The sequence below is a fragment of the Saccopteryx leptura genome, chromosome 3 (assembly GCF_036850995.1).
Source record: "Saccopteryx leptura isolate mSacLep1 chromosome 3, mSacLep1_pri_phased_curated, whole genome shotgun sequence".
In the NCBI taxonomy this organism is placed as follows: domain Eukaryota; kingdom Metazoa; phylum Chordata; class Mammalia; order Chiroptera; family Emballonuridae; genus Saccopteryx; species Saccopteryx leptura.
The window spans coordinates 165,215,953-165,237,575 of NC_089505.1; the positions used below are offsets into that span (position 1 = coordinate 165,215,953).

Here is a 21,623-nt window from a genome sequence, read left to right on the forward strand (position 1 = left end):
CATCCCCTTCTCCTCTGGAAGCTGGCATATCTGTCTCAGCTCCCTGACTAGCTCCCAAGATATTTTAGAAAAGGGACTCATAAAATAGTTCCTGGCACACTGCCCCACACATAGTAATACCTCTATATATATTTATTAACTTGCATAAGGCTGGATCTTGGTTAGCAAATTAATAAAGGATAGGAGCTCTAAAAAAATGTTATTCTTAAAATTAAGGTGCGGGCTTAAGGCCAATACTTTCAGTTTGGTCATTTGATTAGCTGTCTGTAAAGTTTATCAAATTCTGAAATCCCAGTCACTGTCACGGTAACATAAGCACTCTCCACAGTATATTTCCTCTTAATTCCCTTATGACAAGTATGTGAGTCATTTTATGGTTTGTTGGTAGCTGATTCAGAGCTGTGAGTTACATATATCCTACCTTAAAGGGTAATGGCTGAGGATGGCAATTACAATTAGCCAAACATTATCAACATGCTTCAGTGTGGAAATAACTTCCTTTATCCAGGAATTACTTTCTGGCTTGAAAGCAGAGATATAGAAATTGATGTAATATATCTATTAAAGGCAGCAAGTAATTGACTAGTAGGTAAAAGGGTAAATTTTTGGAGCATCCGTGAATTATGCTATTTTATAAAATGTCAACAAATGAATTATCTAAAAAGGAATGAAGTCTCCCATACAAACTTTTTAAATTGGTTATTTCCCTAATGTTTTTATTCTTTATCTGAGGAATCCCACACTTAGCTATCTTTTTTGTTAGAATTACCTTTTTATAGAGTCATCTTTCTGCATCAGAATTTTTTTCCCATGTGCGAAACTTTGAGAGTTCATCAATACATTCAAATTGATAAAGTCCATGTACTTCAAGTTCACAGATCATTTTCTGAATTAGATAGATGTTTGATGGACTGACCTTGACACACCCAAGTCTTTTTTTTTAATTTGTACGAAACAAAATTTACTAATAAATTACATTGTTAAAGTCATTTTATACCTAATCCAAAATACTGATGGAAAATCATTCAAATCATTAAAATTGGGTCACTAAATAGGAGTGATGATATATTTCATAAGAAAAAGATTCTGTTTTATTCTGGATATTCAGAATCAAGCAGAGAATTCAGCATCAGGTAGATATTCAAATATGTATTAAATGAATGAATTTCTGTCCATCAAATTAGTACATATGTTAGGAATAAAGAGTTATAAAAATGGGGAATTAAGGAATGCTTACATAAACTGATACCATATTAAAACTTTCAAATCATATGTTATATTAATAAAACCATAAGCTGAATACTTTTATTTTAAATGAATTTTTGTTGTTAAAACAATATCCACAATTCACATCTATGTTTTTATTTATTTTGTCACTATTGAGTATGTAAAGAATAAAAATAATACTCCCTCTTAATCAAAATCAAAGTTGACAAATATACGATAGTTTGATAAGCCTTAGACTTATAAAGATAGCAGTGTGCTAAAAATACTAATCCATGTCTAAGACATAAACTGGAAGCTTTTTTTTAAAGATTATACTGTTTAGAATATTGGTGCTATGTGGTCACTAATTTATCAAAGCTTTTGTTAAACTATTATAGACAATTAGTTAATAGAAGGATTTTGAATGACTAGGATAATAGATTTCATTGTATGGGTTTTCAACTATTTAATCTTGGCCTAAATATTAGCTGTTGGACTAGTCTATAATTATTTTTACAAAATGCATAATCATGACTGCCAAATTTTCCATGACTAACTATACCCTGCCAGATGTGTTTTAGGTTTTGCTGAGTCATTTTTCCCCCCAGAACTCTGTGTTCCCACTCTTAATTCCCTCTGGTCTTCTTTCATATTTTTCCTTTTACCTGAATTTTGGGTAAAATTTGGGGTTTCACAGCTCTTTTTACCATTTCATATGCATATAATATATAGTTTTCTATGAATTACTCCCGATTTCACCTGCTGTCATAAGTTTAGCTAACCCTGGGAAATACATGTTTTGTGCAATTCATTCTGAGAAGTCATTAAAACTTGCTATGCAAGGAAAGCTCTCAACAGCCTCATCATGTGGCTGAAAATTCTCTGACTCACTCTAGAATCCAGTCTTTTAGAAAAATGCTAACTAGTTCTCAAGCTTCCACATTTGTTTCCTGCTCTTCAGCTACTCTCTTCTCCTGATTAGATTTTCTGGCTGTGCCAAGGATCAGTAATCACTCATCAGACAGCTGGAGCTTGCTGTCAAGTGATGCCTTGAACCCACAATAGATTTATATTTTTTTACCAATCTGAACATTTTGGGACACTCATTGCCCAGCTCTGAGACAGAAAAATTTCAATGACAAATTTCATCTCTTGAATACCAATAAAAATGTTGCATTTTGGTTGCATGCATGGTTCCAAAAGTATTCATTGATTCAAAATGTATTAAAAGCCTACTATATGCTGGTAATCACACAAAGGGTTGAGAGATGTAAAGAATAAACCCCTCCTTATTCCCTCACGGAGTTCTAGGGGGAAGACAAACAACAAACACAGTCAAAATCAAGTGAAGCACACAATAAAACCAAGTCTGTGAAATTGGTGGGAAGAACTATAAAAGCACAATGGGAAGAGCTGCAACATCACCCCAATCACCTACTTCTCATCAACCACATTTTATAACATTATGCAAAAGCAACGCAAGCTCTTCTATATGTCTCCATGCAAGCATGTTTCAAGGAATAACCATCAGGATATTTCTGCTGGAGAACAGTGAGTTCTCCAAACTCCAAGTTTTTTCACATCAATTGCAGAACATTGTTCAGTGCCTACAGGTGAGTGAATTAATTTAATACGCCTGGGCTTAGAGCCCAATCTTACTTCCATGCATTGGGAGTAGAAGAAAGCACGGCCATGGAAAGAAATCTCCTGGAGTCAAAAGATCACCTCTGACTTGTGAGGGTCGGCAAGCCAGTTAGTTCACTCAGGCAGGTGGCCACAGGACTCTCACGTGGGAAAGGATGTCTGTGAGAGGTCCCCTCCAGCCCTCTGACATTCTAATATCTAATCATAAAGGGATTGGTGAGGCCAGCCTGATTACCACTATAGTCTAGGAATTTTTCATACTTCTCAGAGTCTCTAAGATGTATCATATAGAAGGGAATATTGATAACTGCTAAGGCTGAGTTTACTGAAGGGGGTTTAAAAAATTGGGTCAGGTTTGTGAAAATTTTTAACAAATCAATTTGTTCCTGTGCAAAAGATAACAAATGTGAAATGTTGGAAATATACTTTTAACAGCGCTGAGCATCTGGCCACAGTCTGATCAATCAGGAAAAATCTTTGCTATGAGATGTTATTTATCATGGTCAGTTTTCTTCCTCTTCTTAAAAATAGTAATAATTTTTAGCATTATTAAAATCTTGAAGAATGTTATTCTATATTTACTCCAAAACCTATGCAAACACCCAAGAAATTCCTCTTTTCTGCCTAATCATTTTAGTCAGTGTGCAAAATAAATATTCATGTATTTTATCAACCTTTAAGGCACCTTTTGTATCACACTTTAATGTTAAGCACATTTTTCTCATCCAAGTGCTGATCTTGGCACAGCTTAAAGCCCTTCATGATTTCAGGACACTTGTGGCTCTAAATGGAATCTGTAGACAGAACAACAATTTTCTGGTCTTCCAACATGGCTGAAGTGTAATGTTTTCTCTTAGTTACCTTCAACTCCAGAGTACAAAAATATCACATTCCTGTGGGGCCAAAGATCTGTTGAGGAAAATGACTCAGGCCACAGCCTGCAAAACTGAGGACTGCACGGCTCAGTTGTGCAAATACAAACGTTGTGGGTTATAGAGCTGTAAGTGAGCTCAAAGGGGAAGCCAACAAGTGCAGCTTAGCTTCCAGGAGGAAGGACCACAAGGCTAAACCTGGATGTGCTATTTCAATTCAGGCAAAGGGAAAAAATTAAAACTTTTGAAAAGTTTAATTTCTTTCAAAAATGAGGGTAAAAAAAATGAGGGTAATGCCTTGGCTCAGTAGGCTTGATGTGGATGTATGTATGCACAGCATGCACTAAAATGCAAGACTGATTTCCTAGGAAAATAAAAGTGGGAGAGAAGAAGAGAAAGAAAAGACTCCACTCTCCCCCTAAAAACTCTCCAGTCTGTCTTGGAGGCAATTCCAGAGTAAAAACAAAGGAGGAGAAGCACTCTGATAAGCCCGTGTACAAGCCAGTCAGTAGAGTAAGAGTGGACATTTTCATGCCTGACCATTTTACAGCAGAGCCCAGAAGAGGAAGCCAGAAACATTGGTTATATATTTTAATTTCATTTTTTGTTTCCTTGCACTTGAGTGAAACTCAGTTCCACCAACATCATCTTCGACGTGAGAACAATCTTTTCTGAAACCACAGGGCTGCAGATGTCGCCCTGGAATTCTCCCAGGCACAGGAAAGGCTTGGGAATGCTCTTCCACTGTTAATACCCTGGGTAGTTGAGAGGCTTACTGACCTCTGGATCTGTCAGCAGACACCTGCATCTCCGCCACCTTTACAGACCCACGCTAAGGGTTCTGTGGGGTAGGAAGGCCAGGTGTCATTGACTGCGAGAGAGAAGACCAAACGCAGCTGGGAGAGGGCCCTTTCTGCTCGTGGTCACGCGGTTACTAGGCGGCAGAGTCTGAGGCTGGGCCTCGATGGGCAAAGTGCGGGGAAATGCCCTCTGACAGCGGCGGAGCCAGAGCGAGAGCCGGCCCTTGCTGTTAAACTTGGTGAAGCCGCAGCTCTCCCGCCCCGACAGCACTGCCACCGGGTAGAAGGAAGAGTCCCTCTCCTCCACCCCGGGAACTCTTTCCCAAGGTTCCTTCTCCTTCTTCCCCACATAGACCTGCTGCCCACTCTGGCTGGGCAGGAGTCGCCGGCCGGGTGGCCTGGAACGAGGGGCCTGGGGGTCAGGGGAACCCGAGGGGCGTGAGACCTAGTTCCCCTCGGCACCTGAGTCCTCCAGCGACCCAGGGGGAACTTGGAGCTCGGCGGAGCATTTCAATCACGGGTGAATCACTCCTTGCAGGGTCTTGGAGTTTCCTACCGGGAGGAGGCGGGACAGGGGTGTGGATTCGCCGGGGCCGCCCACCGCGGCTGCGAGTGACCGGGTGGGGGCGGGGAGTCGGGAGGAGCGGCTGGGCTGGCGCCGGGACCGCCGAGGCGCGGGCGGCCGCGCGGCCCTTTAAAGCGCGCGGGGCACTGGCTTCCGCCGACTCGGGCTCCCCGCGGTTCTTCCCACTTTCTCCTGCCGCCGAGGGGCACCTTCAGCCCAACTTCCCCAGCCTCCGGGGTGCAAGGGAATCCTCCCGACCTTACCACTAGCTCACGGACATGGCGACTCCCACGGGACCCCGGGTGACCTGCCCCGAGGTTGCTGTCTCTAGGACACTGCTTCTCGGTTGGGTCCTCGTCCAGGTGGCCGCAGTCACAGGTGAGTGGCATCGCCTTCCTTAAGTCCTGGGGTGCTCTGCCCAAAGGATGGGGGGACAGTCCTGACCCGCAGCGGGCTCGCCCTGCTGCCCGGAGGTGCCCCAGCACCCGCCGAATTCGGCCACGCTCACCCACCTGCGTTTGAACGAACCTGGGCCTGGGCTCCAAGGCGGGAGTTGGAGGGTAGGTGGTTCGCGCCGGGGCCCCGCCTTCGTCTGCTAGAGATGCTTGCTGGGGGATGCGTTGTTGCATAAGTGAATTCGTGGATCGTCCAAGTGACCTTGAAGGTGGTACTTAGGTCTGCACCTGCACGGGTCAGCGTGCAGTGGTTTGGATATTATCCTTAATTGTGCTCTTCATTTAATAAAGAGTGATCCCTCAATCTTGTCTTAATTATCTTTGTTTTAGATTGAGTTAGAGGCAATCCTGTTGCAAACCGTCGCTTGGATTCAAACAGCCATTATTACATCGTGCATGGCCCCAGTATGAGGCAGGACAGAGACTGACCTGCCTGGTATTGGCAAAGTAGACCTTAATAATAAAGCATCTTAAGCAATGTACCTCCGCCCAGTTATGACAGGCGTCACATCTGCCTGGGTGTCTGTGGAAGTTTCAGTATAGAGACATTTTAGATAAAAATGGAAAAGCTCAAGATTTGGCCTTTTCATTATATGCAGCCCTGACTCCTCTCACACATGTGGGATTTGCCGTTTTCCATAACTTAAGGAAGGCGCTTCTAGTCAGCCTTCCCGGCCACAGCTGAACCTTGGAGTCCTGTGCTCCCCAGCCGGGCCATTGACACCCTAGAGCCCTGATGGCTCTGTGCTTCCAGGTCAAGTCTTCAGATGAATAATTTCAAACAAAGATTTCAAGATTTTTACCTGTTTCCTTACATTACAAGCAAGCTCTTACCATGAGAAAATTCTGGGTTAGGGAAAAATTTGAAGACTCTTTTCTCTTGAAGCTTTTGTGGTTGGGAAAAAAGTAATGTGAAGTTATAGTGATGTTTGGGCAGGAAGGTGTTTTATACCTTCAATGTGAAATCATGTGCTGAGAAGTTCGTGTAATAATAGCTGTTTCTCTGCTGTTTAAAAGGCACTGCAGGTGTCGTGGTACCATATAATTTAACTTGGAAATCAATTAATTTCAAGACAATTTTGGAGTGGGAACCCAAACCCATCAATCATGTCTACACTGTTCAGATAAGGTAAGATAAGTACAAAAAAAGAAAAAAAGAAAAGGAAGGTTTTTTGATGTTTCCACTTTCCTGTGCTGAATACAAATGTCTTTAAAGCTGATTGATGGATGAGTTTATTTAATAGATGACATGGTAATTTGCTGACCAGAGCTATACTCTATCAAGCCTGCAACATGTCCAGAACTTAAACTAATACAACATTTCATTGTTTTGGAAATGATGGGAAAATTCTCAAGTGGAGTATGGGCTGTGGAGAAGTGAACCTTCTTAAGCAGGCCATGTGGCTTTGATCAATGTGGTTCTGGATGGATAACTGATCTCACCTAAGTGCATGCGCCTTTTTCTGTGCTGTCTAGACTGTGAGCCTGCTCTAACGTGTTAGGGAAGAGGTGGAGAGGAGTTCGGATGTATACATTGCCCTGAAGCAATGTTTTTGATGCATTCACCTTTGGACTCATGATTCCAAATTCAGGTGCATACGTGATATCGAAGGATGTCAGTTTCGTGACTCACCCAGCGGGAAAGAAATACTCCTCTGTCTGCACTCAGCTGTCATGGCTACTCTGCTTATTTAACCTTGTCTCTGACTGACAGCTCTCCCCAAGAACCTGTAATTCAGTATATTCAGTCTAAATGTTGACATATCTTCCATAATGGTTTTCACCATATTTTTACAAGTTTCTGGTTCCTGAAAGTATTTGAAGACTTGGTAGCGATCTTATTAATTAGAGGAGAGCAGCGGTGGAAATTATTTTAACACTAATTGTATAAAAGCACGGAAGTATCACTGGCTAAAATTAAAGATGTCATGCTTTTTGTTTTCTTCTGTTTAGTGTGTTTCAAGCCTTTTATAGCATTAGGAATGCAACTACTAAGTATAGAGGGGGTCTTTTAGGTGAATGAACTTCTTGTTTTTCAAAATGAACTTCATGACAACTGTTGCCAAAGCAACAGAGAAGAGAATTTGTGTGTGCACACATGAATGTATGTATAGATAGAGGGAGGGAGGGAGAGAAAGGAGTTTCATGACCTGAGGTCATAATTATAATTATGGTCAAATTTGTCAATTCAGATTCCACTAGTCAAGAATACGGAGCTGAAGTTCACCTTGGTAGGAACTTTCCTTCTGGAGAGTGAAAGTAACATTTTAGGAAGGATGCTTACCTCGTAAATATATTCAGTCTTATGTTTGGTGAACATGTGGGAGCATATTTATGATCTAGCTGATTTTTAAACATAAGCAAGCTCTTTGGACTTCCCAAGGCTGCTCTTTAAGTGAATGTGGCCCCTAATGAGCAAACATCCTGGTGCAGAGCTGCCGCTTGGGGGCGCCCGCGAACACCGGGTTCTTGTGGAGCTGGGGATCTCCCCATGCTCTTGCCCGAGATAGAGGACTTGTGAGCAGTCTGTCGGCACTGCTGGAGACCTCACTGTGCTCCGTCCTACCCTAGGGGTAAACAGAATCCTGGGTGAAAAGGACCACAATCATATTATAGAAGAGGAAACTGTTGCCCTGGGAAGGTGAGGGATTTATTCATGACAGCATTGATGGTGAGTGCCCAGCGGGGTCTAGAACCAAGGTCTTCCCAGTGGGCCTGTCGCAGTCCACGTGAGGCCCCACAGTTGGGAGGAAGAAGGAGGGTCGGTGCCAAAACACCGAGTTTCTCCTTATTTCTCAGGTTTTTCTGAGGCTCCAACTCCTCAGCGGGCTGCCTTCCCTCCTAGTTTCTAGAGGAAGTGTCTTAACCTGCTGCTCCTCTGCTCCCACTGCCCACCTGTCCCCAGCCACCGGGCGCCGCTGCTGTGCCTGCAGCCCCTCCATGGACATCCAACTATATTTTTCTCTGAAACAGTTTCAGAGATGGTGGCAAAGGTTGTTGGCCCAAGCACTGAATCATCACCTGTAATATTGATTCCAAGGGAATGTTTCAATTCTAAACTAAACTTTCAAAGCTTCTAGAAAACAACCTGCTCCTAAATTGGTGAGTCTTGATTCTGTTAGAATTTTTTTAGTAATTAAGACAAGTCTTTTATTTTTTCTAAAACAGGAGATTTTTGCAATAAATACCTAGAGGGCCCTCAAAAGCTTTTGAAGTGTTAATGCTGGTAATAGCATTCAGAGGAACTTACTAAAGAATTGCCATTTTCATTACCTGTTCACACAACTTCACTGATTTTACTAGTTGGGGTGATATAGGTGCTTGTGTTAAGTTTTGCCAGAGAGTACTATGATGTCTACGTGTGAGCTGGGAGGAAGCAAACACAGATCTCTCGGACGGAAGGCAGTCGGAGAGCAGAGCAGTGTTTGCTCTGTTGTCTGAACAGCATGTTTGCCATAGTGATGCAGAAGAATCATGGTTTCCTTCACTTTTGCAAAATGCATTTTGGTCACTCTGGAATTAAGATAGCCTCTCTTCTTTTATCACAGAAAATTAGAAAAATCTAAGAAGTCAAAATATTTCTGTATCAAGGGTAGTTTGTAAATTTTAGGACAAAGAATGTGTTCACCCATCCATACCCTCTTAACCCAGTTATTTAGTTCAGAATTTTGAAAAATGCATATTTATGGATTTAGATAATTGAATTCAGCTTGTTTTTTCTCTAATTCAGCCTATAAGTGCAAACCTTCTAATACTCAGCAAGGCCTGGCCATGTATCAGCCCTACAGTCTTGCTGCTTAACAGCAAACACCAGGGCATGGACCCTGGGTACCAGCAGCACAAGTTCAACGTGAAGTGCTTAATGAGGATATTAGTGCTGGGGGACAGGGAAGAGCGAGATCAGTTGTGAGCAAGGAGAGCTGAAGATTCCTGGGGGAAGTGGGATTGGAACACAGCCTTAAAGGATGGGAAGAGCTGTGACCGTCGAGGACACTGAAGAGAAGGGAAACGCAGCGTAGTTGCCATGCTGTTGTGTCAAGTCTTGGTGACATTTATCTATAAATTGAGTTCTTTTTGTTTTTGTTTTTTGTTTTTTTTTCATTTTTCTGAAGCTGGAAACAGGGAGAGACAGTCAGACAGACTCCCGCATGCGCCCGACCGGGATCCACCCGGCTCGCCCACCAGGGGCGGTGCTCTGCCCATCCTGGGCGTCGCCATATTGCGACCAGAGCCACTCTAGCGCCTGAGGCAGAGGCCACAGAGCCATGCCCAGCGCCCGGGCCATCTTTGCTCCAATGGAGCCTCGGCTGCGGGAGGGGAAGAGAGAGACAGAGAGGAAAGCGCGGCGGAGGGGTGGAGAAGCAAATGGGCGCTTCTCCTATGTGCCCTGGCCGGGAATCGAACCCGGGTCCTCCGCACACTAGGCCGACGGAGTTCTTTAAAATACTTTATATTTATAGAAGTTCTATAAATCATGTCCTCTTCAAATGAGGTCCTACAAAAGAGAGATCTGCGAGCATCTTAGCCTTCCAGGCTTTGTTAGAAAAACACTACTTGTAATGTTATCCTGTAATCTTGAATGGAATGCATTCACATCTTGTAAGAGTGAGGGAGGTCTGTAGTAGAACAAGACGAACAGACCCAGTTCTCACCTCATTAGTTACTTGACCTTGTACAAGTACTAGCCTCTCTGAGATTCAGTGTCCTTGTGTGTAAAAAAGATCTAATACCTTCTTGGAAGGATTATATCAAATGAAGTAATATGTGTAAGGGGCCTAGTACAGCACCTGGCATATAGTGAATTCAATAAATGTTAAGTAACCACTCCAGTAATTGTTATGATAGAATGTAATATACAGCATATATTATATAGACTCTATTATTTCTACATTGACTATATTCTACATGGGAAATAGAATGTGATATAATAAATAGAATGTAGTATAATATTATAAGTAATAAATAATCGGGTCTTAATTTTAAAAATTGTCTACATTTTAAGAAAGATATTTAACAAAATGGTCAAGAGCATGGACCCAAACTCAAGCTGTCATCTGGCTGAAAATTCAGTTGTGTGACTTTGAGCGGGGCACCTAATCTCATTTTGCCTCAGTTACCTTATCTGTGAAAACAGAGATGATTACAGAGCCACCCCAGGTTACTGTTAAGACTCAAGTGCATCTGAAGTGCTTAGCATAGCAAGTGCCTGCTCATCAGTGGTTGTGGGTGATATTATTGTAACAGCCAGAAAACCATCTATCTTGTTGGATGCAAATCATAATGTTTCTCTTCCTTCCTTCCTTTAGCCATAGATTAGGAAACTGGAAAACCAAATGCTACCACACAGCAGACACAGAATGTGACGTCACTGATGAGATTGCAAAAGACGTGAAGCAGACGTATGCAGCGCGGGTCTTTTCCAAGCCAGCAAATGCCACCAGTTACGCCGGGGAGCCCATGTATACAAACTCCCCAGAGTTCACACCTTACTTAGAGAGTAAGTCGTTTGGTTTCATTCTTGTTGTCATAAGCTCCTGATCTTTTTGTGAGCTCATGACACTTAGGGGACATTAGATAAAATGTATTTCTCCATAAACACATCTTCTTTCTCAGAAACTGGAAAGCACCCCAGCCCTCTTCACTCATTTCGATGCGGTAGATGGGTCACAGAGCGTGAACTTTGAATTTGATATGTGTATAAAGTAACTTCCCCCACCAGTCTATCCAGACGGTACCAGTAACAGGCTGGATGGGGCCTGGGGGGACTAGGAAATCCACCAAGGCTAGGGGTTCAGCATTTCTCCATATATATTTCTGAGATTACATGTACATAGATGTGTGTACAGATATACATATATCCTAAAAATTCTGTCCATCATCAGACCAGGAGTCCCAGTTTAAGGTTTTTCACAGTCACAAGTCCCCAGGGAAAGTCTAGTTTCCCTCTGATGCCATAATAAGGCTTGCTGACCTTTGTTAATCAGTTGGCCGTGGTCTGAGTCCTGCATTGTGCCGGCACTTAGCCAGCTCCCAGCTGCCTCCTTCATGCTGGTTTTTGAAAGTGCAGAACACTTTCCTCCCCAGCCTTTGCCCCAGTGAGCTGACCTTAGCATCTCCTAAGGGAGTGCATGGGATTCCTGCCAAGTGGGAGATTACATTTTTTTGTCATGACTATGGTTCTGAACTAGGTATTTCAAATAAACATGTAGCACATTGGGAAGAATGAAATCATTTAAGGTCTTTTAAGGTCTTTAAATCTTCAAAGGTCTTTTAAGAAAACCTGGAACAAAAGGTTAAAATGAAAGTGTCAGGCTATTAGTGCTTTTATATCTATCCCTCTGACCACTCAGAGAGAGGATAGCCTCTCAAGGCAGGGATGGTGAAGAAGGGCAGAGGACCAATCTTTCCCCTCACGTATAGACTTTGAGGCTGGAAATAGAAGGTAGCCTTCACCCAGGGGAATCTGGCTGCCTTTCCTGAGCCCTTGTTTGCCAGAACCTGTCCTCAAACTCTTTTAGTGCTTTTTACTTGTGTGTCTGTCATGCCGGAGTTTAGACACCACCTCCACGGCACCTCCAGTAACTCTGCCAGATCACTAATTGTCCGCCCCCTTCCATTGATGGCATCCTTGTGATCTTCCATCACAGTTCTTGAGGTTTCTGTAAGCCACTCCACATCCTTTTTTGGTGCAAGATAGAATATACTTTACATATTTATTTTGCATGTGCTCACACATACTTGCATATAATTTGTGTGTTTGATCATTGAGATTGGTTTTACTGTCTGTCATTCAACCAAAGCACATGAGATAATTGAGCCATCCACAGCCCCAGGGGTTAAAACAGGCTCCTTGAGTGACCAAGGACATTCCCTGGGCTTTCCCACAGTCCCTACCTTATTGTACCTAAAATCTGGAATCTTATGCAACCATATTATTTAATACAGTAGCAGCCACTAAACCGCATGTGGATATTGAGCACTAGAAATATGGCTAATGCTGTAAATGTAAAATATACACTTTATTTTGAAAAATATCTCCCAATGTTTTTTTATATTGAAAACATGTTTAAATGATAATATTTTATAGCTACATTGAGTTAAATAAAATGTATTATTGAAATTAATTTCCCCTGTTGCTTTTCACATTTTCTAATGTGACTACAAGGAAGTGTAAACTGACACCTGTAGCTCTGGTTACATTTCACTGGCAGCACGGCTGCTGGAGGGCCTGGGGTTCGGGTCTGGTGCCACTCAGCTCACTATGGCCAGGGAGCTGATTCTATGCCAGTGTTTTATGAGGGCTGACCAGGCTGTTATTAGCCATGATAACTAAATGAGATCCCATTGGTAGAGAAGTCTTTGGTTCCAACAAAGTTTATTTTCTATGTTATAGCAAAGCTTGGACAGCCCACAATTCAGAGTTTTGAACAAGTTGGGACAAAATTGAATGTGACTGTACAAGATACACGAACCTCGGTCAAAAGGAACGGCACATTCCTGAGCCTCCGGGATGTTTTTGGCAAGGACTTAAATTACACTCTTTATTATTGGAAAGCTTCAAGTACGGGCAAGGTGAGGATTCTGCCATTTGTTTTTATGACTTGCTTAAAATCGGAGGTCCTTGATATTACAACTCACTTCTGCCCTGGTTCAGAAGTAGCCGAACGGAGTGGTAGAAAGGACAGTGGAGGGGGGGGGGGGGCTGCTGTCCTGATTCTACCTGTGACTTTGAGCAACCTTGTGACTTTGGGCAGGGCCCCTGGGATACCCAGGCTCCTCAGCCAAGAGGAGGTTTCTGTCAGGTCTCACATTTCTTTCTTCACTGAGGACCACAGAGGCAAAATTTGTTTTCCACTCAAAATTGATATGTTATCCTTTTTTCTCTTTACCTCAAATACCCACTAAAGAGTCTAAATTGGATATCACTAGTCTTGAAAAAAGCATCTCTAACAATTACCATGGGGAACTGCTTAGATGAGCGACCTCTAACCCTGTGTATGTCAGATGTGACCTCACAGGCCTTTACTTCCACAGTGACTTAGCAGAGGAGAAAGATCTCCCCTAAAGTCCAGATGAATTAGGAACCCTTTATCTTTCAACAGAAAGCAGTCAAGACAAGCATGAATGAGTTTTTAATCGATGTGGAAAAAGGAGAAAACTACTGTTTCAATGTTCAAGCAGTGATTCCATCACGAAGAACTAACCAGAAGAGTCTAGAAAGTTCCATTGAGTGCACTAGCCATGAGAAAGGCATAATGAAAGGTGAGTGTTCTGGCCGGCAGGCACGGATGCACAGACGCCCTCCAAGAGGACTAGCTGCACCAGGATGTACTTTTTGTTCAGAGAAAAACTATCTTGGTTGTTCATGGTTTTGTGTTTGGGGGGGGGGGGGTACTCATAATTTTAGGCATTTAGAAATGTTTCTGTGTTGTTCCCTTATAGTAGCAAGTGTTTTCTTGAGCACCCACCATGTCCTAAGCTCTCTGCTGAGCACGGGGCACCTAGTCCATGTTTGGAGGTTAACATGAATCCCAGATTTCTCTGGGCATGTCTTCATAATTAAAGTCTAATCTTGCGGGCTTGGGGGAGCATCTGGAGCAGCTATGAGCAGCACGGTGGGCTGTTGTCACAGAGGACACAGAGTCTCACCCACGAGAGGCAGGATTGAGTTTGTCACACACACACAAGTCCGTGCACTCATGCATGCACACACACAGGGCCCACGCGTGGTGAGGAGAGGCTCCTAACCGGAATTGCTGTGGGGTGGGTGTTCAGACACATACATGAGGCTACAAGCCTATGAGTCCCCTCTGGCTTTGTAGGGAAAGTGCTCTGAGTACTTTTAGGGATTAAGAATCAGAGGATAGTCATGATGACCTAGCTCTTTGCTGAGAAGAGATTAGAACATGTAACAACACTTTAAAATAAATTCTCTTCAATTTATTGCCGTTGACAGAAAGAAAGGACTCTCCTTTTCTCTTGTCTTGCACCCTCTGGGCCATTGTCCCCACATCCCTGAGGTCTGTCTTCCTAACGCCAACTTGTGTGCACTGCCTCTGTCTTTGTGTACACCCCGATGACGGCTTCCCAGGTCTCTTCTCTAGCTGCTGAAAGGTGTCCTTTGGCAATCAATGCGACCTCCACCAAGAAGCTTTCTTGTTATCCCAGTCAGCTAGCATCTCTCTTCACCTGAATTCTGGTAGCACTCTGTGTGTCTCTGCACAGACAGTCTATCTTCTACTGTAATCATGGCCATGAGCATTAAATCTTGGTGTTATTTTAACTGTTTGTTTCTAATGCTGTTCTTACTTCAAGCTGTGTGTACCTTTACTAGACTATGAACACTACCCAGTTTACTAAATGGCCCATTTAATAGCTTTAACCATTGTCAAGTGCTCTAAAACATCTAGGGGTTGACAAATTCTTAACCAAAAGGTGTTGTGGTGAAAACAATGGAGAAAGACATTTTGAATTACACAAAGGCAGAGTGGTGCGATTTGGGGGTAAGCCCTCAATTCTGCCCACTGATATATGAGATTCAAGCTCTTTGTCCACATTCACTTAGTACCTTTTATTTTTCAGAAATGTTCTTCATCATCGGAGCAGCGCTGTTTGTGATCATCATCTTCATCATTGCCCTGTCTCTGTTTCTGTACAAGTGCAGGAAGGCCAGAGCAAGGCAGAGTAGGAAGGAGAACTCCCCCCTCAGCATTGCATAAAGCACGTGACATTGGAGCTGATTTCTGCAGAGTTTATATTGCACTGACATTAACAATTTTTAAGAGAACAGACTATATGGAAACAAAAATGAGTATTTTGGAGCATGAAGTCGCTTGGGCCCAAAGAAAATTCTTTATCTGACTGTTCTCATGATTAGCATTGTAGTTTTGACAACAGCACTAGTCACTTTGGAATGTAATGAATGGTACGACCAATTCCAAAACATTTTAATTTCTTTTTAAACACAATGATAGTTTTTGCACATATCATGTCTTAGACTGTATGTTCTACTTTCAAGACAAAACCAGGTCATCTAAGCAAAAACAAAATAACAAGTGCCTTAAAAAATCTTGGATGGTCTTTTGGAGAACTTTGAAGAACTGACTTCAAACCATGTGGGAAAGTAAAATGGAAACTGGGTGGACTTTTCTAACTATGTCTATCCTTTTTTAATATGGTGTTTAGGTTCCTTTTGTTTTAAGAGTTCTTCTAACTGGCAAACTTTTATATGAACGTGTTCAATGCAGACATCTACTTTGGGCATGTCACTAACATGCATTACAGTTTAGCACTTTAACGAACTTAAATGTTGTTTATTAAATACTTGACAACTGACTATTTTTTTATAAGACTACTATAGAAACAAACTACGTAGAGTTTATGATTTAAAGGTACTTCAAGCTTATATGGTCAATATTGTATATATATACTTTTTAGAAGGTTTTATATGGGGATTTTCTATTTATAGAGGTAATATTCTGTTTGTATATATTGAGATAATTTATTTAATATACTTTTATATAAATAAAGGTGACTGGAAATTATAACTGTTGCATGTATTGTATCTTCCATTTATTGTTTATGATTTGGCCTTTGTATTAGTTGGCTCAGCTGCAATGACAAAAGGACCCTAAAATTCTCAATGGCTATGACAACATTATTTCTATATTATTTTTATTTCTCACTTACATTAGTTTAGTGTCTGTGAGTTGACTGCAGCTCTTCTTAATGTCTTCTCATTCTGGGATCCAAACTAAAGGGAAGCCAGTATTTGGATCAGGGCAGAGGAAAAGCAAAAAGAGCTGGTAGAATTAATGCTCTTTGTGGGCAGAACTGGGTCTCACTCATCTTTATTGCTCCTTTGGGGAGACTGTGCCAACGGGCTCTTAATCTCAATGAATTTGGGTTCATTTACCTCCTCCTAGAATGTAGAAACAGTATGTTTATTCAAGTACAAATTAAACACAGCAGAACAGCATTGTTCTCTCAAGTGTATTAACAGAAGATTCTAACTAGAAATGAAATCGAGGTTCCTGGCACCTACTTGGGCCACAGCCATATTTGCTTCCTGCTGCAGAAGGTTGGCCAGTACAGTTTAGGAAAAGCATCCAGATGGCACACCTACCTGGATGTGGTCCCACAAGGAGACACTGAGTAAGCATTAAAATTAACAAAAACTTGGTTCACTGTCCAACCACGCATACACTTTAAATCCATTTTGCTCCTTTGCTCAAAAGAACTAAGCATTGGCAACAAAATTCTCAATATGAAATGTGTGATATACCATTATGTTCTAAGGAATAATGAGCAAAAAAACTTTTGATGTTCCCTAAAAATGGTATCCTGAAAAAAAATTAAAAAAAGGTAGACATTTTATAGAAATTAAGGGAAACAGACCAGTGGTTGGTTAATCGAGCTGATTTGTTGATTGGTTTGCCATAATTCATCCTCGCTAATGCTGGAGAGGGTGAAGCACACACTGTTACACTGTGTATTGTGCCAGAAAAAGAGCTGCGTTTGCAGCAGGGAATCAACAGAAGAAAGGTTGGATGGGGCACATCCTGAAAGAAGTGTGCTTTGGCCATCCTCTTGAATTCCTGCTCTGTGAGACTACCGGGGACAAAGAGCTCAGCACTAGACGAGAGCAGAACAAGCTCCCAGAGCCAATGTCTGACGGGCATTTCCATCAGGCTGGGCTTCCCTGCCAAGAATTATTACAGCATTGGGCAATTCTGTGGCCTCATAATCTAAGGAATTTTAATAGTCCCACTATAAAGTACTGCTAAAGTAAACGCAGGTCTCAGTAGTAATGAGAGGTGTCTGGCTGTTCATAGGGAAGGAATCCATTACAGATCCGAAGGAGGCCACACAGTTACAGACAGAGAGCTCCAATACTGCACATTTTAACCCTGACTCAGGTCGTCACACCTCTCCTTATCGCTGAGACAAAACCGCAGCTGCTGAAACCAACCCTGTCTTCAACACTGGAGCAGAAAACCATACTTTCAATTGTTGGCTAGTACCCAGAAACTACTGCCCACCAGCGGGCCAAATTCTATTGCATTACTTAGCCCAGCCTATAAAGGATCCAAAAAATTTGTTACTAAATGAAACTTTCATGATTTTAAGAGAGATTGTTTACCATCTTTAATTATTGACCAAGTTTGCCTGACTGGTGCTGTCACAGTGGATAAAGTGTCGACTCAAGATGTTGAGGTCTCCAGTTCGAGGTCCAAGGTCATTGGTTTGAGCACGGGATCATCAACATGGTTTCAAGGTCACTGACTTGAGCCCAAAGGTCACTGGCTTGAACAATGAATCACAAGCTTAGCTTAAGCCCTCTCTTCCACTCCTCAGTCAAGGCATATATGAGAAGCAATCAACAAACAACTAAAGTGAAGCAACCATAAGTTGATGCTTCTCATTTCTCTCCTCCATTTCTGTCTCCCTTCCTCTCTCTCTCTCTCTCTCTCTCTCTTTAATCAATAAAAAAATAATAAGTAAATAAATAAAAATTGCTCTTAAAAAATTATTGACCAACTTTGACCTACATGTAAGAAACTAATACCGAACAACTCCTGGGCAAGATGGTGGCATTGATAAACATGATACTCACCTCCTCCTACAACCACATTAAAATTACAACTAAACTACAGAACAACCATTATTCAGAACCAGCTGAAATCTGTCTGAATGGAAGTCATACACCTAGGGAATTAAAGAAAGAGCTATATATCAAGACTGGTAGGAGGGGCAAAGTACAGGCTGGTCCCACATCCATATGTGGTGAATAAAAATTGGGAGGGAGACCCTGGCCGGTTGGCTCAGTGGTAGAGCGTCGGCCTGGCATGCAGGAGTCCCAGGTTCGATTCCCAGCCAGAGCACACAGGAGAAGTGCCCATCTGCTTCTCCATCCCTCCCCCTCTCCTTCCTCTCTGTCTCTCTCTTCCCCTCCCGCAGCTAAGGCTCCATTGGAGCAAAGTTGGCCTGGGCACTGAGGATGGCTCTGTGACCTCTGCCTCAGGTGCTAGAATGGCCCTGGTTGCAACAGAGCAACGCCCCAGATGGGCAGAGCATTGCCCCCTGGTGGGCATGCGGGGCGAATCCCAGTCGGGCGCATGCGGGAGTCTGTCTGACTGCCTCCCCATTTCCAACTTCAGAAAAATACAAAAAAAAAAAAAGGGAAGGATATCAGACTGTAGAGTCTCCCTTGAGAAGCAAGGGGTCCCAGCCCTACACCAGGCCTCCCAGCCCAGGGTTCCAGTGCCAGGAAGAGTAGTCCGCATAACTTCTGGCTATAAAAAACCTAGTTGGAAATCAGTCAATCCTTGTAGTTGATCAGCCCGGGAATAAAGTTCTCCCTTTGACATTCCAACAGCAGTCAAGGCTCAACTACAAGAGGAAGATGTACACAGTCTATGTGGGAGGTGCTCAACTTGGGTGATTGGGGAGGCTGTGCCACTGGACCCTACAAAACACCTACTACATTAGGCCATTCTACACAGCAGCCTGGGAGACACAACAGCTCTACCTAAAATGTAGAAACAAAGACAGGGAGGCTGCCAAAATGAGAAGACAAAGAAATATTTCATAAATGAAAGAACAAAACTCCAGAAAAACAAAGTGGAGACAAGCAATCTACTAGATGCAGAATTCAAAACACTGGTTGTAAGAATGCTCTATGAACTTGGTGAGAACCTCAACAGCATAGTAAAGGACCAGTCAGAAATGAAAGGTACACTATCTAAAATGAAGAATAGTTTACAGGGAACCAGAGTGCCTTTGATAAAGCTGAGAATCAAATCAATGATTTGGAATATAAGGAAGCAAAAGACAGCCAATCAGAATAGCAAAAAGAAAAATAACTCCAAAAAATGAGGATAGTGTAGAGCAGGGGTCCCCAAACTACGGCCCGTGGGCCGCATGCGGCCCCCTGAGGCCATTTATCCGGCCCCCACCGCACTTCCAGAAGAGGCACCTCTTTCATTGGTGGTCAGTGAGAGGAGCATAGTTCCCATTGAAATACTGGTCAGTTTGTTGATTTAAATTTACTTGTTCTTTATTTTAAATATTGTATTTATTCCCGTTTTGTTTTTTTACTTTAAAATAAGATATGTGCAGTGTGCATAGGGATTTGTTCATAGTTTTTTTTATAGTCTGGCCCTCTAACGGTCTGAGGGACAGTGAACTGGCCCCCTGTATAAAAAGTTTGGGGACCCCTGGTGTAGAGGCTTCTGGAACAACTTCAAGTATACCAACATTCACATCCTGGGGGTACCAGAAGCAGAAGGAAAGCAAGAAATTGAAAACCTATTTGGAAGAATAATGACATAAAACTTTACTAACTTGGTGAAGGAAAAGACATACAAGTCTAGAAAGTGCAGGGAGTCACAAACAAGATGAATCCAAAGTGGCTCACACCAACACACATCATAGTTAAAATGCAAAACATTAAAGGCAAAGACAGAATCTTAAAAGCAACAAGAGAAAAGCAGTTAGTTACCTACAAGGAAGTTTCCATAAAACTGTCCTCTGATTTCTCAACAGAAACTTTGCAGGCCAGAGGGAGTGGCAAGAAATATTCAAAGTGACAAAAAGCAAGGACCCTAGAATCAAGATTCCTCTGCCCAGCAAAGCTGTCATTTGGAATTGAAGGACACATAAAGAGCTTCCCAGACAAGAAAAAGCTAAAGGAGTTCATCACCACCAAAATAGTATTATAAGAAATGTTAAAGGGTCCTCTTTAAGAAGATGGGGAAAAAAAGATAAAAAAATGTAAAAAATAAAATGGCAATATATATATTGCATATTAACAACTGAATCTAAAACAAACAAGCAAAATAAGTGAATGAATAGAACAGAAAAAAACTCATAGATACAGAAAACATTTTGATGTTTGCCACATGGGAGGGGGTTTGGAGATGAGGGGTCAAAATGTGAATGGATGAAGAAATATGAATTTGTTGTTACAGAATAGTCATGAGGATGTAAAGTATAGGGAATATAGTCAATAATATTCTAACAACTATGTATGATGTCAGATGGGTGCAAGATTTATCGATGATTACTTAGCAAGTTATGTAATGTCTAATCACTGGGGTATACACCCTGAAACTAATGTAAATAATGTATGTCAACTGTAATTGAAAAATAAAAATGATTTTAAAATGGAAAAAAAAATGTAATACTTGTGGAATCCAAAGACATTTTACCTTAGTTATAGCTGATAGCCTACAATATAAGTACCTGTCTCTTGAATAAACAAAGAAACAATTATCTTTATCCATCAAATAGTAAGTAAACTCTTTCCCAAATGCAATTTTTACCTGTTTTAGGATACATGCATTTACCATGTGTTACTTTTCTCCAGAGGTTGCCTGAGAAGGTTTATTACTGTTATAACGTGACCTTCATTCAGACGTGTATAGTGAAGATTAGTTCTCTTGCCCCCAGCCCTTGCTTTTTAGCTGGGTGTCTGGGTGATTTTGGCTTTGCCATTCAGCACATTCCTTTCTTGTGGCTGCAGAAATTGGTTTAGGGGTTGGCACATGACCTACCCTAGTCTAGGAAGGGTAAACCTCAGGGTTTTTTTCTGGGAATATTAGAATATTCTATTTCTTGATGGACATAATCAAGAAACATGTAGCCCTGAGAGCTGCTGGCAGTGACCTTGAGACAATAAAGGGAGCCGCCTTAACTGAAGCTGGCACCCTGAACAGGAATGCAGTGTGATGGAAAGAAACTAAGTCACCGAGCTTCTGGATCAAGCCTTGCCTGAAGTTATCACGGCCCATGGACTTTTCACAGGATATAAACCTAGTAATTGTTTATGCAAGCTCGATTCAGCTTTTCTTGACTTTTTTTATTTGTCATAAAAAGTACCTTATTTGATGCTGTGTAAGCATTGACTATGCAATATAAACAAAGAGGAGGAGGGCCTATAATGTGATCTTATCATGTAAACTGACATTCCATTCTCAACCACTAAGACTTTAAACTGAAATTATTCACTCTTTCAGCATTGTCAGGTTTTTCTTTTCTATTCCATCATTTCTGTCAGAACACTAACGTATTATGTTAT

At 41.9% G+C, this 21,623-nt stretch overlaps 1 protein-coding gene across 1 annotated transcript; it reads left to right on the forward strand.

Annotated features, from left to right (window-relative positions):
- Positions 1 to 5,151: 5,151 nt before the first annotated feature.
- Positions 5,152 to 16,074, forward strand: F3 (coagulation factor III, tissue factor). The gene is made up of 6 exons (XM_066376737.1): positions 5,152 to 5,465; positions 6,560 to 6,671; positions 10,849 to 11,039; positions 12,936 to 13,114; positions 13,645 to 13,804; positions 15,125 to 16,074. The coding sequence occupies exons 1-6, from the start codon at positions 5,366 to 5,368 to the stop codon at positions 15,259 to 15,261; spliced, it is 879 nt and encodes a 292-aa protein (XP_066232834.1). The 5' UTR covers positions 5,152 to 5,365; the 3' UTR covers positions 15,262 to 16,074.
- Positions 16,075 to 21,623: the final 5,549 nt, after the last annotated feature.